At 37.9% G+C, this 18,292-nt stretch overlaps 3 protein-coding genes and 1 long non-coding RNA gene across 4 annotated transcripts in view; 1 reads left to right on the top strand and 3 right to left on the bottom strand.

Moving 5' to 3' along the window:
• Positions 1 to 2,161, bottom strand: part of LOC135199611 (uncharacterized) — a 33,011-nt gene extending 30,850 nt beyond the window's left edge. Inside the window, 1 exon segment of the mRNA XM_064227768.1 lies at positions 2,071 to 2,161. Within this exon segment, the coding sequence (XP_064083838.1) occupies positions 2,071 to 2,161 (91 nt within the window).
• The window catches only part of LOC135200103 (uncharacterized), a 120,010-nt gene that overhangs the window by 92,702 nt on the left and 9,016 nt on the right, over positions 1 to 18,292 (bottom strand). The gene's annotated exons all lie outside the window — the stretch shown is intronic.
• LOC135199610 (uncharacterized) lies at positions 5,251 to 7,761 on the top strand. Its single transcript, XM_064227767.1, has 2 exons — positions 5,251 to 5,294; positions 7,089 to 7,761. The coding sequence occupies exons 1-2, from the start codon at positions 5,251 to 5,253 to the stop codon at positions 7,759 to 7,761; spliced, it is 717 nt and encodes a 238-aa protein (XP_064083837.1).
• Positions 12,894 to 14,210, bottom strand: LOC135199789 (uncharacterized). The gene is made up of 3 exons (XR_010311123.1): positions 14,075 to 14,210; positions 13,738 to 13,920; positions 12,894 to 12,999 (listed from the first exon to the last, which is right to left on the bottom strand). It is a non-coding gene; the product is annotated as an uncharacterized LOC135199789 (long non-coding RNA).

Below are 18,292 nucleotides of genomic sequence, written 5' to 3'. Positions count from 1 at the left end.
TATATATATATATATATATATTATAGGATCTAACCGGTCATATGCTTGATGTGAGATTATACTTCTGCCACGACGAAGTTGTGAAAAAAAAAAAAATTTTGTGATCGCTTGTGCTTGGAATGTCCAGGAAAACAACAAACCTCTTTTGCAATGCAAACGCTGAATGTAACTAAAACTTGGCAGGATTCGTTAATAGTAAATAAAGAACTCTTATATAATCAAGGAACTGTCGAGGTTTGGGAATTGGTGTTCTGCAAAGTGTGATGAGTTATGGGGTTTTGTTTTAGATGATTCGCCAATAGCCGCAGAGAGTAGACGAACGAAGGTGCTGGAGATCTGGAGCGGCCTTGTTTTCTGCATTTTTTTTTTTTCACGTCGACTCGTGTTTCTCACTTTTCTCTGTTATCACTTCCCCCCGTAGAGGGGTGGGTTATGTTGTCAGTGCACTTCATGTGGTACACTGTAGGCGTTACTATGAGGATTTTTGTTAGCGGTTCTTTCGTACCCTAGCTGCCAACCCCTTTCCATTTCCCTTTACTGTACATTTCATTCATATTCTTTTTCTTCCACCTCTTACTTTCAGTTGTTTTATCGTGCAACTGGGAGATGTTCCTCTTGTTACGTCTTTCAAAGCCTTTTACTCTCAATTTCTCTTTCAGCTCTGAATGACTTCATAGGCCCAAAGTCGCATATTCCATGCCAAAGCTTTTCAATGAACCTTTTGATTGCCCCTGCATGACAGAAACACTCGCATATTTTATCCGCTCATTTTATGTGATTGTTATGTCTCCGTTCTTGAGAGTAAACCGGAAATCGTTCGGAGAAATCAAACACAGTTCATCAATTATTCAGCATTTTATCATTCCAGTTTTACAACTAATTTGATACTCGTCCGAATCCGTTACTCGTTCGTCTTTCTTCACGTCAGACTTTCGACTGTTTGAGCGCCGGTAAGTCTTAGATCTGCGCTCGTTAAATTATTTTTCAGTGTGAGAAGCTGTTTTGTGAAAGTGATATGTCAGGCTGTCTGAAGTAACTGAACGCAACTGGGCTGTTCTCAGAGAACTAACAGAAGCTGTTCAGAATGATTCGACTGCTTGTCGAAATTACACAGGTGTGATAATTAGGTCTTATTTGCCAGTCGAAGTTTATTTATTGAGATGCATGAACGCGTTGTATAATTTTAAATTGTATTCAACCAGTCTATGTTCATTTATATCGAATCGCAAGGAATCTTATCGAATTTGCTGTTTTAACTTTTGATTTTTTGATTTTTTTGGTATTCAAAAATAATTTGAAAATGAAGTTCGTGGTGACGTCCGGACTTAGCAGTGATATGTAAATTTGTAAAAGATATATATATATATATATATATATATATATATATATATATATATATGTATCTATTGGTCACTTTTTACCATATAAACATATATGCAACTGTAATCGCCACAATGGCCTCTTTAACTTCTTGAATTCTTTGCTCTTTTTGCTTTGGCAGTGACAAAGCGTACCAAAAGAAGAGCAAAAGAATTCAAGAAGCTAAGAGGGCATTGTGACTATTACAGTTGCATACATTATATATATATATATGTATATATGTGTGTGTGTGTGTGTGTGTGTGTGTGTGTGTGTGTGTGTATAAAATATATATATATATATATATATATATATATATATATATATATATATATATATATATATTATATATTATATAAGTTTCTTATGAAAGGGCCGGCTTTCGAGAAAAAGCAACACGTAGTCTCTGCCCACACTGGTCTTGTACAGAAAACTTCAGTGGCCTTACCCGCTGGCATACTTTTTTACACAGAAAAGCTCACCAGCAACATTAGAACCCCATTATAGACATTGCGCTATTTACCTCTATCGTGCAGACACTTATAAGTGATCCTGTATGTCAGGTCCCTCCTTTCCAATACTTCTTTCAAACATCTTGTCCGTGGCCTTTCAATTCTTCCTCTGTTTCTTCCCACGTTGCATTTGTCCTCCAACATTATTCCCCAATTCTTTCCCTTTAGTGCATCTTATGGGGTGCAGCGTCAGCATTACTTAAGGTTCTTTGCAGAGTCCATTCGGCCTCCAGCTGGGGGACCTCTTTCGTTTCTTTTAGATATCTCTGTTCGTGTTCTCTTTCTTCCATCGTACTTTCTATCCTCTCTCAATAATATTACTTAATGGTCTTTGTATCGCCCGAGCTGCAACTCCTTTTGTTCCCTTTACTGTACCTCCGTTCATATTCTCTCTTCCATCTTACTTCCCACCCCCACCCCCAATCAAGCAATTGTTGCATATTGCAACTGGCGAGGATTTCCTCCCCTTTACACCTTTCAAACTGTTTCACCTCAATTTCCCTTTCCCTCCCTCTTAAATGATCTCACAGATCCCAGTGCTTGACCGTTTGGCCGAAATTTGATATTCAATTCCATTCCATTTCAAGCCACAAATACCAGGAAAAACGAGTTCAATTTAACAGTTTTCAACCTTTTCTTTCATCAACCCTCCAATTCACTTTCGTGAAGGAGCATTAGCCCAGCAATCCCTGCGTACTACATCCCACCAAGTTTCCGAAAGACAATAATTCAAGTCTTGTTCCAGTTTTTGGATGCACCCTTCTTATTTTGCCTCGCCTTGTTACTCTCACATTATGACTTAGCTCTCTCTCTCTCTCTCTCGCTCTCTCTCTCTCTTCTCTCTCTCTCTCTCTCTCTCTCCCTATCTATATATATATATTTATATATATATATATATATATATATATATATACACACACAAAATAACATATAGTATCATCCTCCTCACTCTCTTTCTGTTAAGGGGAAACCCCCTTTATTGTTTTGCGTAAATATATGAACTATTTTCATGCATGCATATGTGCCTTGAGTCTATGGAGATTTAATTGTAAAATGATTCTACATGTCGAGTTTAAAAGTGCAATACGAAATTTAATATGAAGTGCATTCACAGTTTGGATAAGATACGAATTAATACGCTATGTACAATACTTTCGGGGGGGGGGTACGGAATGTATCAGAATTAGAAACGCCCGTTAAGAGCTGCGATAATGATCTTTCACCAACCTCTGCAAACTACTGTATGCTTCTATTTCTTAAGAAAAAAGAGTTAGATAAAATACCATATCGTTTGTCCTTGATAAATCACCATTTTTATTCGTAACATTACGTACCATTTCCGCAGTGGTATTGAGACCCAGAAGGTGAAGACATGACGTGAGCCACCGTTCTCATCGCAGCGTTAAAGTTTGTCAGATGTCGATCTTCTTTCTGTTTCATGTCCGAGAGCGGGAAGGTTGAGTAGGTGGCAACTTCACGTCGATCCGACGGTGTCAAAGAGTGCCTCATTTTTCTTTGCGTTTTGTGAAGGGAGGCTCTGTGTGTGTGTGTGTGTGTGTTTTTTTTTTTTGGGGGGGGAGGGGGGGGGGGCCGGGCCGCCGGTGTATTGGGGGATTCAGTGAGTTCCTTATTTTTTCGTGGTCTTTGATTTGGAAGGGGAAGAGGGATAAGGGAAGACTGAAAATGTGAAAGGAAAGGTCGATGGAAAGAAATGTCTCAGAAGGTCGGTAGAACGAATTTCAGAGACGAGTATTTTGTCTTGTCTAGTTTTATATATATATATATATATATATATATATATATATATATATATATATATATATATATATAATGAGTCATATCACATTACCGTGATTCAATATACACACATCGAGCTACAAATGTCCTTTAATATCTAATTCGCTCTACCTCGGAATTAATATATTTTTTCATATATGTTTAACCGAAGGGGAATTTTTTTTTATAGTCGATAAGAGACTGTCGGCTCCTGGGCGCGAACCATCGAAGCCAACAAATCACAGGACGACGTTGAAGCTTCACTGTCGTCCTGGATTTGTTTGATTTCGATGGTTCGTGCCCGGGAGCCCGACAATTCTCTTATCGACTATAAAAAAAAACTTCCCCTTCGGTTAAACATATATGAAATTATATTAATTCCGAGTAGAGCGAATTAGATATAAAGGACATTTTAGCTCGATGTAGTATATATATATATATATATATATATATATATATATATTTTATACCACATATATATATATATATTATTATATATATATATATATATATATATATATATATAAAATTATGTTGTAGACTACATACAAGGTACTAGTACCAAAAATAATTCTGTTTAACCTCACCCTAGAGCGATTGAAATTATTATTTGATTAAATACTTACTGGCGTTGCGTGGATCATGAAGCAGATGCCGTCGTGGAATTTTATCGTGACCGATATTACCGAATATTAAAGGATATCGCTCGAGAAAATTCAATCGTCGATAATCAGCTTCGTATCGGAAACCCAAATTGAATTTGCATATCGGAATGTCAACCTAAGTGTACTTAAAATAACTTCCAACCGATTTCTTTTTTCGTTTTGGATTCTTTTAGTTTTCTGTTAAAGAAAACTATTGAGGTGGCTTTGTTCCGTCGTCCGTCCGCATTTTCTGTTCTGCTCTCAGATCTTACAAACTATTGAGGCTAGAGGGCTGCAAATTGGTATGTTGATCATCCACCCACCCATCATCAGACATACTAAATTGCAGCCCTCTAGCCTCAGGAGTTTTTATTTTCATTTAAGGTTAAAATTAGCCACGATCGTTCGTCTGGCACCGCTATAGTGTCAACAACATAGCCATGGCTGAGATTTCGTACAGCATTATACGCCTGCACAGAAAAACTCGATTGCACGAAGAAATTTTCGGCGCATTTTACTTTTTTCTCCCTTGTGACATTTTAATCTATTGGGCTAGGCAGCCTCATTCCAAAACCTACGGAATGATACAGTTTTTTTGATATCGATTAAAATCATTTATTGAAGTTAAATTGGCTGGTTGCGATAAGGTTGGCCTTACTTGCCAGCACGGCCTTTGTCCAAATGATAGGTAAAATAAGATGACAAAGAAAAGGAAGAAGATTGGCAAAGACCTCTGTACTCATGCCTACAAACGAAATACATTGGGATATAAAGAAAATGGGGAATAAAGAATTCCAGGGTTAATTTAACCGTTAATTGAATTTACTGAAGTTTATTGGTCACATTCGCAAAATATTAGAAATGACCCACCATTACAAAAAGTTGTTTTTGACTTCTTGCTGTCGTCATACATTGTTGGAAGCGATATACGCAGGAATCCCTTTGAAAACCAATAGGAAATGTCGGAGGGCTCCCTGTCCCCGCAGAGCTTCGAACCAGGGTCGTGAGGAGAAATAGTTTGAGGAAGGCATTGGATTTCTTCACTCCTCAAATCAAAGCTATGGAAATTTTCTTTCATGACTTATCGTCTTTGGAAAAGATATTTGTTTTATTATTCTTATTATTATTATTATTATTATTATTATTATTATTATTATTATTATTATTATTTGCAGTCTAAGGAACGGTATACCAAAAAAAAAATTTGTCCAGTGATATGAAAACCTTAATAAAAGAAAATATACTTTTACACGGTCCTATTCAGTAGGTCACCAGCAACAAGTTTAAGACAAAATAATGTTCCTATAAGTGTTAGGGAACGCCTTAGTGGGAGAGAACTCCAATCCAATACAAGTTTCGAAAATAGGTAAAATCAAAAACGTAACTTAAAGCAAATATGGCGGTTAATTGAACAGCAGTTGGAAAGTGGGAAGAATCCGAGTCATTTAAAGTTTTTTTTTCTTAAAACCACCATTACTTTAAAGAACTATAGAGGAGGGATTTTGGATTGGGTGGGTATAGGGCTTTTAAAAGCTGCTTAAATAGCTTATTTTTTTTTCTGGGGGCCAGCCGGTTCTTCTTGGCAACTCACGGCCAACGTTTCTTGGTACACCTGACAAAACCTGACGCTATATCTGACCATGCTATTTTACCAGGGGGAAAATGCTATTGTTAGGAGAAATATCTAGCATAAATGGAAATGATCCAAACAGCATGGATGTAGTATGAATAGGAATACAGTAGCCTACTATTAGTCGAGAACTGAGCTTGCAGTGTCTCCTCTTATTACTAAAATTTATCTCGTAGATTGCAAATGTGTTATAATGAAACTACCCGTAAACATGACTAAAATATTTATGGTAACATAAGAGACGGTCGACATGGCTGATTTTTTTTTTTTTTTTTCTTTTTAAAGCTGACGGTACATACATGCAGTCTCTGATGCTGTCGGCACCCGCCAGGGATTCGGATATCGGACGCTGATATTTACCTTAAAGAATAAATGTGTCCTCATCCAAAACATGCTTATAAAAGGGTTCGTGTGAGAGAGGACTGAGCGCTTATAAACGTAAAATTTTTTTTTACATGTCACCGTAGGCTACTACACACAAATATATATATATATATATGATATATCTATATATATATATATATATATATATATATATACAGGGCCGTTTTTCTAGGCACAGGCGGACACACGGCGGTCGCCTGGGGCGCCATTTGCTTGGGGGGCGCCAAATTACCATCCAAAATTAATATATAAATAATGAGAGAGTATTATTTTTTACGTGAATAAATTCAAATAAATAAATACAAGTGTAAACGCGAAGCTAAATGAATATGGAAGTGTAATAATCTTGATGCAACGGTGTTTAATGTTTCGGAAAAGAAAGTGGGGGGGCAACACTGATAGGTAGATGTCGTCAGTATCAAGGAGCTTTAAAACTAAGACAGCCCGCCTGCTCGACCGCCACCTTAGTTAAGTTTCTAAGCATCGTGTTTTACTCCAATCTTTACTTCTTTTTTAAGTCTTTTTAAGTTGTCAAACGCAGCTGTCAGCATCAAGCTGGTCAGGTGCAGCAAACAAGAAAAGAAAAAAAAGGAGGCAAATATGAGAGGAAAAGGGAGTCCCAGGCTAGACTTCTGCAGTTAAACCCAGGGCTTTATTTGTGCCATGTGGAGCACACACTGTTAATCTGGTTGTGTGTGATGCAGCCAAAGAGCTCCTCAGATGCAACTAGCTATTTGGCTACCTGCAAAAATTATTTAATCTCTTTTATGCCTCCACTCAAAGGTGGTCGACCCTAAAAAAACATGTGGACACAACTTTGAAATCCTGGGCAGACACACGGTGGGAGAGTCGAATCAATAGTGTTGAGGTTGTAAGATTCCAGGCTGCAAAAGTGAGAGATGCTCTTTTAGAGGTGAGAGCAAGCACTGCAGAACCAGCTATTAAAATCGAAGCACAAGCTTTAGCAGAAGAGGTGGGATCATACCAGTTCTCTATTTGTACGGTGGTGTGGTATGATATCCTTAGAAAAGTTCAAACTGTGAATAAACTTCTGCAATCACAATGCATGCATCTGGATGTAGAGCTGTTGACATTCTCAAGAAGGCTAGAAACCTCCCTTGTTAGCTACAGAGACACTGGGTTTGCTGATGCCCAGACATCTGCCAAAGAGATATGTGAGGAGATGAATGTGGAAGCTGCTCTAAAGCAGAAAAGACTCAGAACTACTAAAAGGCAGTTTTCCTATGAGGCCCCTGATGAACCTATTACCGATGCCTTGAAAAAAATGGAGTTTTCATTTTTCAATGGAATCTCTGAGAGAGAGAACTGGAATGATGATGATGTTGCAAAGAAGTTCAGTGTTCTCATAAACTTCTCTGACCTGACATCTAGTGAGCTAGAAAAGCAGGAAAAAGATTTGTGTAACACTCACATCTGGGGGATCATTCTGATTTAAAATTATAGATGAACTGATTGTAGAGATGCAGTCATTTCCAAAACAGTGGCCAAAACAAAATATGACAACATTAGACCTTGTTTTTCTGGAGGAGAAAGGCCTGAAAGAGATCTATCCAAACATGTGGGTGGCATTAAGAATTGCTGTCACTACACCTGTGACTGTGGCATCTGCAGAGAGAGGCTTCCCTAAACTTAAGCTCATTAAAACATATTTAAGGTCTACCATGTCACAAGAGCGCCTAAGTGGTCTGACAATAATTAGTATTAATAGAGAAATATCTAAACAGATTTCCTATGATGACACTATAGATGATTTTGCTGCAAGAAAGTCAAGAAGAGTTAGGTTTTAAATATGAAAACAAAAATAAGTGAAGAAAACTTGCATACAATAGTTTTAGCATAGCCCTCAACATATATGCATTGAGTTCTATGGTTTTTAGATTGGCAAGATTACCTTTTTCAATTTATGTTAGGTAGGATTTGCAATGAAAATGTATAATGGTGTTTTATTCTATTAAAATTTACAAAAATAGTTTGTATACTTTTGAGTCTATACTTTTCCTGTTGTGTATACATATACGTGAAGATGATTTATTAATAAAGTATGTTGTTTTGTTGTGGAACTTGAGATGCTAGTTGTGTTCGAAATTGTTTATGTTATTATTTCCAGCCTGGAGGGGAAGGGGGGCGCCATAACGAGTTCTTGCCTGGGGCGCCTAATGAACTAGAAACGGCCCTGTATATATATATATATATATATTATATATATATATATATATATATATATATATATATATATATATACAGGGCCGTTTCTAGTTCATTAGGCGCCCCAGGCAAGAACTCGTTATGGCGCCCCCCTTCCCTCCAGGCTGGAAATAATAACATAAACAATTTCGAACACAACTAGCATCTCAAGTTCCACCAACAAAACAACACATACTTTATTAATAAATCATCTTCACGTATATGTATACACAACAAGGAAAAAAAGTATTAGACTCAAAAGTATACAAACTATTTTTGTAAATTTTAATAATAGAATAACACCATTATACATTTTCATTGCAATCCCCTACCTAACATAAATTGAAAAAGGTAATCTTGCCAATCTAAAACCATAGAACTCAATGCATTATATGTTGAGGGCTATGCTAAAACTATTGTATGCAAGTTTTCTTCACTTATTTTTCATATTTAAAACCTAACTCTTCTTGACTTTCTTGCAGCAAAATCATCTATAGTGTCATCATAGGAAATCTGTTTAGATATTTCTCTATTAATACTAATTATTGCCAGCCCATTTAGGCGCTCCTGTGACATAGTAGACCTTAAATTATGTTTTAATGAGCTTAAGTTTTAGAGAAGCTTCTCTCTGCAGATGCCACAGTCACAGGTGTAGTGACAGCAATTCTTAATGCCACCCACATGTTTGGATAGATCTCTTTCAGGCCTTTCTCTTCCAGAAAAAAGGTCTAATGTTGTCATATTTTGTTTTTGGCATTGTTTTGGAAATGACTGCATCTCTACAATCAGTTCATCATAATTTAAATCAGAATGATCCCCAGATGTGAGTGTATTACACAAATCTTTTTCCTGCTTTTCTAGCTCACTAGATGTCAGGTCAGAGAAGTTTATGAGAACAATGCCATTAAAATGCGATAAAAACCGCATTTTAATGGCTGGTGTAGGACTGAATTCTTAATAACGTAAGTCATTTAAAATCGTTTCGTTCTGTAATTTGGTAAGCCTTCATGCAATGTCAGATAATTAATGTATAATACTACCTGTGCATGAGCATTTTGAAATAAAGTAGATATGGAGCTGAGTTTCTCATTCTCTTACACACACACACACAAAGACAAAGGCTGAACCTCAAGGAATCTACGCCATAACTAAAACATGTTTACAATTTTCCCTGCCAACAGATAGATAGAGAGTTAGATAGATAAAATTTTAATGACCACACATATACAGTTATTGAAATTACAAGCTCTTGAATATGGTCCAACAAAATTACATAAAATGCACATATATAAACATTTAGTATAAAAATCTACACTAAAAACCCTTGAAACCAAATACCGAAAAACTAAATAAAAGCTTCTGAAACCAAATTACTAGAAAACGCAACCATTCACTCGAAGGGAAGACTAAAATAGTCTGTCTCAGTCCCTGGGCAAAGTGACGTCATACAGGCCACCACAGAATACGATACCACTGTAGGGACCCCGAATTTTGTGGAGACAACTTGCGCTGACAATTGTAATCACTATATAACAGTATTCATAAAAAATATCGTTTACAGTAATAGTAAAAAGCAATGTGTATTCATATATATATATATATATATATATATATATATATATATATATATATATGAAAACACATTGCTTTTTACTATTACTGTAACGATATTTTTATGAATACTGTTATATAGTGATTACAATTGTCGGAGCGAAGTTGTCTCCACAAAATTCGGGGTCCCTACCGTGGTATCGTATCTGTGGTGGCCTGTATGACGTCACTTTGCCCAGGGACTGGGACAGACTATTTTAGTCTTCCCTTCGAGTGGAATGGTTGCGTTTTCTAGTAATATGGTTTCAGAAGATTTTATCTAGTTTTTTGGTATTTGGTTTCAAGGGTTTTAGTGTAGATTTTTATATACTAAAGGTTTATATATGTGCATTTTATGTAATTTTGTTGGACCATATTCAAGAGCTTGTAATTTCAATAACTGTATATGTTGTGGTCATTAAAATTCCTTCTATCTAACTCTCTATCTATCTGTTGGCAGGGAAAATTGTAAACATGTTTTAGTTTATGGCGTAGATTCCTTGAGGTTCAGCCTTTCTGTCGTGTGTGTGTGTGTGTAAAAGAGAATGAGAAACTCAGCTCCATATTTTTTACTTTATTTCAAAATGCTCATGACACAGGTATTATATACATTAATTATCTGACATTGCATGAAGGCTCACCAAATTACAGAACGAAATGATTTGAAATGACTTACGTTATTAAGAATTCACTCCTACACCAGCTATTAAAATGTTTCCATCGTGGTACTTAGTAAAAGCCTGATGAAGCTTTTACGACTAATCGGGGTCCCTTTAAAAACTTCAATGAAGGTAAACTTGTGCGCCGAGATAGGCCTGCTTTCCACTACTTACCAATATTTTAAAGTTTAGTCATGCTTCTGTTTTTTATGTGTACAGTTAATTATTTTATGGTTAGTTGCTATTTGCTCAAAATTATGTATAATAATCAGTATATGTTTTGTTTTGTTAGTTGTTATCGGTTATGCGTGTTCAGTTTATGTATGGTAATATTTAATCATTTATAGTACAGTCCTCTTCCTTGGTTATTTCATAAGAGTGCACGAAACTTAAAATAACAGTAACCATAATTAACTTCAAGAATAATCCTACTTTCTTTGCATGTCACTTTCCTATGTCCAGAGCTAACTTCCATTTTCAGACACTAAATAAAGGAGTAGTTGCAGACGCTGGTTGAAATGGTTACATAAGGCAGTGACTCATTAAGTAATCCGGTCAGTGGCTGGTATAGCTCTCCCAGACGCTGACTGGTATTTAATATCAGTCACTGACCGGTAGTTATATTCTGATTGGTATCTTGCCATTCTCTCCCTGTCACCAACAAATGGTATCATTCAGTTACTGGGTGGTGGTCATATTCCAGTCACTGACTTTTTTTCATAAATTCCAGTCACTGGCTGAGGTTTCCATTCCAATTATAGGCTGGTAATTCCTTCCCAGTCACTGAGTGAGGATTCCATTCCAGTAACTGACTGTTTTTTTTTTCCAGGTCACTGATTGAGGTTTCCATTCTAATTCCAGTCACTGACTTTTTTCTTTTTAATTCCAGTCACTTACTGAGGGTTCCATTCCAGTTACTGACTGGTCATTCCTTTCCAGTCACTGACAGTTTTTTCTTAATTCCAGTCATTGACTTGTAAATCTAGTCTTACAATTGTGTTCCAGTCACTAAAAAATTATTCCATTTAGTCATGGCAGACGATTTTGTTCCTGTCATTTAGTGATGTGTCCATTTCAGTCACTGACCAGTGATTACGTTCCAGTCACTTGACTGGCGATTCCATTCCGTTCACTAACTGGCTGTTTCATTCCAACCACTGACTGGTGGTTCCATACTAATCACTAACTAGTCTTCTTTTCGTGTCAGTGACTATAGTAGATTCACATCAACCGTGCATTTGATGTCTAGGCCAGTCACTTACGACTCTCCTGATTGGCTGTTGATAAGCCAGCCACAGGGCTGAAACTCTCAGGCTCTCTCGAGAGTTCACATAGGCAGGATGTAAATTCCACCTCTCCTGAAAGACGTATTCCTCAGGAGAGGTGGAACATAGATCCTACCCATGTGAACTTTCGAGAGAGACTGAGAGTTTCCAGCCCTGTGGCTGGCTTATCAACAGCCAATCAGGAGCGTCGTAAGGAACTGGCCTAGACATCAAATGCACGGTTGATGTGAATCTACCATAGTGATTCCTTTCCAGTCACTGACTGGTAGTTCCATTCCAGTCTCTAACTACTGGAACTTTCACTGACTTATGATAACTGTATGACTTGAAAAGTGAGTATTATTCAAAATTATCGACTGAGGACCCACTGGAGCCCTTTAACTGGACAGAACTACCCCACAATCGGAAACGAAGTCCCTCATCTGGTAACCAATCTCGTTCATGAAACGAATCACCCTCCTGAGGGCGTCCATGCCCTCCTGGACGCGCCCGAAGGACTGGTCGCAGGGGAAGCCCTCGATGTGGCTCAGCCGGATGTAGAACTGCGCACCCAGATTGTCTCCCTCGTCGCGCCTGCCCACCAAAGTGCCCGCCTCGCAGAACGAGTCCTTCTCGTCTCTACCCTCCTGGGATACCCCGGGCACGATCGCCTTTCCTCGGTCACCGTAGTCGCCGAAGCGGACCTGGCGGATGGGGGCGCCAAACTTGAACGGCACCGACACCTTAACTCCCAGGTGCGAAGAGGGCGCCAGCTCCCCCGTGCACAGGTACAGGAACTGCTGGCTCCGGAGGTCGTTCCTGAAGAGGCGCACGTAGAGGCGGGCTATCGTCGGGTCAAGGTCGACTTTGGCCCCATCGGGGTGCCCAGCCGTCGTAGCGCATGAAGGACTTCTGACTCGTCACTTCGATAAACGCCAGGGTGGAAGTGGGATCCATGGAGCTCAAACCACTGAACTGCAAAGTGGAGTGATGAATGTTTGTTAGTATATTCATAGTTTAAAGTGCACCTGTGTTCGGAAGTGTGCGGGTTTGTGCGTAAGAGGTTTAACTTCCATTCTTGAACTACTTTCTTCTCTTTCATAAGTTTTCCTCTTTTGCACTTGGACATTAGTACTGAATAACAGTAATAATACTATTCATGGACGGGTTTGTACGTATGAGTATATTTCAACGTTTTTTTTATATATAATAATAACAAGATCTCAGCAGTTTGCAGTATCAGACATAGCTAATTTTAAAAAAATAACTTTCTTATTTCACTTTAAAGACTCATGTAGGATAACGATGAGTGGCGAATGCCTGTCTAATGAAAGATTTTCAGAAATCTATACATCTCTTCGTTTTAAGGCCTTGAATAATTAATTAACCCTATGGGATGAACGCAAGATGGCATTATGATAGAAATTGCCCTCAGAAAGCAAGTTAAAGAGGAAAGGTTAATTTAAAATTGCTGTTAGCGTCAGACATGAGGAACTCTGGCATACATACACAAAAACGTCCTATATATATTTATATTATAATATGTTGAAAAGGAATAGATCGCTGAACATGTTAAGGAACAAGCACAGTAAGTATCTATTATGTAGAAAAAGAATGGTAAAGTTAAATATTAAGACAGAAAGGTAAATATAATTTTACACAGTAAATCTATATTATATATAATGAAATGTTTACTGTTATTGATAGGATTACCTTCGTTACGTAACTCCCTGGAGGTGGTATCTCATCGGTCAAGGTATGCTGACACAGTTTCCCATCTTCAGTATACGATATTTTAGCGAATCTGTTTTGGCCCCCCAGTTGCTGGAGAGCAAATACCTTGTTTCTCCGGACCAGTCTCTTGATCGTTGGAGACATCTGGAGGAGATCTTGAGTCTGTTTGGAGAAACGCGAATCCGTTGGGATCTTTTTATTTTTTATTTGTTTTGTTAGCATGTTAGTTTTCTAGAAATGCTCTAACATTGCACACTCCTTTATGTCTGTTTGAGAAAAACAATTTTACATTATAAGCTCAGTTTAAGGACTCTACCTCTATTTGGCGTGGATTCTCACCCATCACCGATAGATCCAGATTCGTAAACTGGGTCACCAAGTCTCCGCTTCCTTCTGAGGTCAAAACTTCCTGGATGGCATCGAGGTCTACATTACCGTTCTCGAGGATCTGTGGAGAGAGAAATGCTTATTTGGTAAGGCAGGGGAAAGGCTTAATACTCACTCTACAGCAGAATTCAGTTGCAGCTCTTAAACATTGAGAATGATATCCATCTTATTAAATAAAAATATAATTTCTCTTCACTTCCTCGCAGCGTAGTGGCTACCGTGCTCATTTCAATTGCGAAAGGACAGCGTTAGAGTCCCTGGCTAGGCAGAGCACTTTGAACTCGTGTTCCGAAACTTCCTCTCTCATTGAGGTGATCTGTTGATCAAAGTTGTGCATAGTGTACTGGGCAGTGTTGCCAACTATCTAACATTCCTTACCCTACCTAGGCACTGAAATGACCCTACTTTTCAGTTATTGTACCCTACACCCGGCTTAAGATATGAATATTAATAAATTTCTTGTACATTGGTTACTTTTTAATAAAATACAAGACAAGCATCTTGAAATTACCATTTTTTACTCAGATTTCGTGACGTTACCCCGTTACCCTACAGACCCAGATTTGAGGCTGAATTACCCTATGCATAGGGTAATTACCCCACGGTTGGCAACACTGGTACTGGGTACTTAGTCGAGAGGGTGGAGAAGGGTACGGGATAGCTACTTCATCTTAAAATACTTTCTGAGAACGGCAAAGTTAGCATCTTCTGGAGTGGTTGATATACAAAAGAAAAACAACTAGAGAGGAGATAGAAGAGGAGCATTATATTTAGGTGGAATAGGAAACCTCAGAAGAGCTGAAACATTCTGTTATCCATAACGCACATTGACCTGCAAAGCAGTTATTGAGAGGCCAAGGGGAAAAAAAGCAACAACCTGGCCTTTATTTACTTGACTACTAGTAAATAAAAGCCTTCCATCGGTAAGCCTGGCTAAATTATATTGACTCATGTATGAAGCCAGTAGTACTCACTGCAACATGGTGTGTGGCTAGCGACTTCACATCATAAAAGCTAGCTGAAAATCTAGAGGGTAAGACCTAGGGCCCCTCATATAAGGAGAAAAAGGTGCTTGCTGATTGTATATATTGGTATGAATGTATATTATATAGACCGGCAGCCCGGACCATTGAGATACAACGAACGAGATACCGAATGTAACCCCTACCGGTAGTTAGGAGTAGACTTGTAAACTGTGAAACTGACCGTCTGCCGAAAATATATGGGTTGGCTTACTTAACAAGCACCACTAATTGCTCGTTAGATTTTGGGTCTAGATCCAATATATATGACGATACCAGATGAAACTAATATATAATATCTGCAGACTCTCCATGATTATAGAATGACCAGTGACAGACATTTTGAAGGGTGGGTTCCCCCTGACAGACGCACTGAAAAGGGGGGGTTAATTGGATCTAGATCCAACTTAGGAGATACCGAGTAAAATTTACAGAACAATAGCAGTGCACATCCTAGAATACTGTGGTGGTAATGACAGACGTTTTAGTGGGTGGTTACCCCCTGACAGACGCCCCACAACGAGTGGGGAGGGGGAGGCAGGATCTGCATCCAACATTGGAGATACCAAGTAAAATTTGTACTACAATTGCACTGCACATCCTAGAATGCTGTGATGGTAATGCCAGACATTTTAGTGGGTGGTTACCCCCTGACAGACACCCCACAACGAGTGGGGAGGGGGAGGGGGAGACAGGATTTGCATCTAACATGGAGATACCAAGTAAAATCTGTACTACAATAGTTCTGCACATCCTAGAGTACTGTGGTGGTAATACCAGACATTTTAGTGGGTAGTTACCCCCTGACAGACACCCCACAACGAGTGGGGGGGAAGGGGAGGGGGAGACAGGATCTCCATCCAACATCGGAGACACCAAGTAAAATTTGTACTACAATAGCACTTCATATCCTAGAATGCTGTGATGGTAATGACAGACATTTTAGTGGGTGGTTTCCCCCTGACAGACACACCCTAACAGGTGGGCAGGGGGAAGGGCAAGCCCTGATAATGAATGTCTAGATTAGTATAGTGGGCTACTATTGACCCGTATTATACATTATCGTGATATATTTAATAAATATTTTTATCCTTTCTATATCCTTTGTATTTATCTAACAGTGCTTCCCAACCTTTGACATTTGAGTAACCCCTGAGACAATTTTCCTCATCCCAAGGAACCCCAATACACACGCACACACACACCTATATATATATATATATATATATATATATATATAATATATATATAATATATATATATAAGCATTTGTATTAATTACCTTTAGTAAAACAGAGGGAAAAAATCTCGCGCAATATGTTCACGATAAATAAAATAAATTATAGGACTACGATTTCTCACGCCATGTTTAACGAAAAATATATACTTATAAATAACAAATAATTAAATAAAACATGAATTCGTACGGAAACACCTGGCGATCGTTTCACGGAACCCTAAGGTTCCACGGAACCCCGGTTGACGATGGCTGAATCTAACACAAAAATAATTTATTTGTTTCATATAATAATTCAGTCATATTATTATTTTGTCGAGCAAGACACTAACTTCAATTATATATAGTGGGGAGCCCGGGGCTAGTTGGCTACAGGGGTAAGTTGGCATACTCAACATGACTTTAAAGTTTACCATAGGATGACTGCAATACATATACTGTGTAATTGCCACGTGGTTCCTCAATTACCAGCAAAATTCTATAGAGATAGAACGTAGGAGCTCGAATTTATGAGACAAATCTTTATTTTGATGGTAGTAAGTAAATATTTTAATCTTTCTGTTTATTTCCTATAACATCTATACATTCATAAAGATTAGTTTTCAATGATAGCATAGTTTTCTTTATGGTTTAAAGATTCTATAGCATTAAAATGATTAATTCAAGGTTTCTTGTGTGGACTGGTAATCGTTTTTGTACCAAATGGTAGGGATGGGCAAGTTGGCTCAAAATAAATGGGGCAAGTTGGCACACGTTATTTGATACGCAATAGTAAGCCTATTTATTTATTATAATTTACGTTTTTGTTTCTGGATTTTGGAAGGATAATGAGATTAGTGTCCTATCATTTCTTCCACATTGTTCTCACAAGTTGCAGCCCCTGGATTTTAGTGTTTATAGAACATCTGAAGAAATGTGTTAACAGGACATGTGATTCGTGGATGACTGGTAATCCGGGATCACGTATGCCCATCTGTGACATTAATGGTAAAGTTTCCTCGGCTTTACCTCTAGCTGCCACTTATTCTGATGTTTTCAATTGGTTTAGGATTGATGGAATTTCAACTCTGAATTACAGACTATTTCAAGATTTTGATTTTACGGGTGGTTATGTAACAGATTGAGATATGTCCTTTGAAAAGACACTGGGCTTCAGATCAGTCATCAGCGTGATACAGAGTTTAAGAACTGCTCTTGTTGATCCAGAAGAAAGCTCAGCTGAAGAAAGCCTGTGTTTTGGTAAGCCAGGAGAAGTGTGGGTCCAGTGCAGGGGCATGTAACATGTGGGAGCATGAAGACTATGACGAGGATTTATTTCACACCTGCCACAATTACAACTAGATGATGATCTGAAGTAATACTAATGCCTTATATTTTGTATTTTGGAAATTCAGAGGATATTTTTGCTATTTGATTTAAATGCAATGTATTAATTTTCTTTTAATTATCAATGTGCCAACTTACCCACCCCATAATGTGTGCCAACTTACCCCGTGGGGCAAGTGGCACGAAAAGTTATTTTTTTTCTAAAGCTTATTGTTATCTTATGTTGAAAGCAAACAACAATTATTTTGCTCTATGATAAAAGACGAATTTTAATATTTTTCAATGGAGGTAAGAATTTTTGCAACAAGTTTGTTTTATATTCGCAATGACCAAAATTGTAAAAAGTGTGCCAACTAGCCCCGGTCTCCCCTACTCGCTTTAGCTACATTAATTTAGAAAATTAATGTAGCGGTGGTTGGAAGACTGACCCTATAAAGTAGCATATAAGTTCTTATCATTATTAGAATTATTGCTGTAAAATGTCTATGTACATAACATTTGTTAAATAGAGTTACGCACCCATTAAATAGATAGTAATACATATGTAATATATACGCTATAG

The sequence above is a fragment of the Macrobrachium nipponense genome, chromosome 26 (genome assembly GCF_015104395.2).
Source record: "Macrobrachium nipponense isolate FS-2020 chromosome 26, ASM1510439v2, whole genome shotgun sequence".
Lineage (NCBI taxonomy): Eukaryota > Metazoa > Arthropoda > Malacostraca > Decapoda > Palaemonidae > Macrobrachium > Macrobrachium nipponense.
Note: the sequence above shows the minus strand (reverse complement) of the source record. Positions and strands in the feature narration are given on the sequence as shown.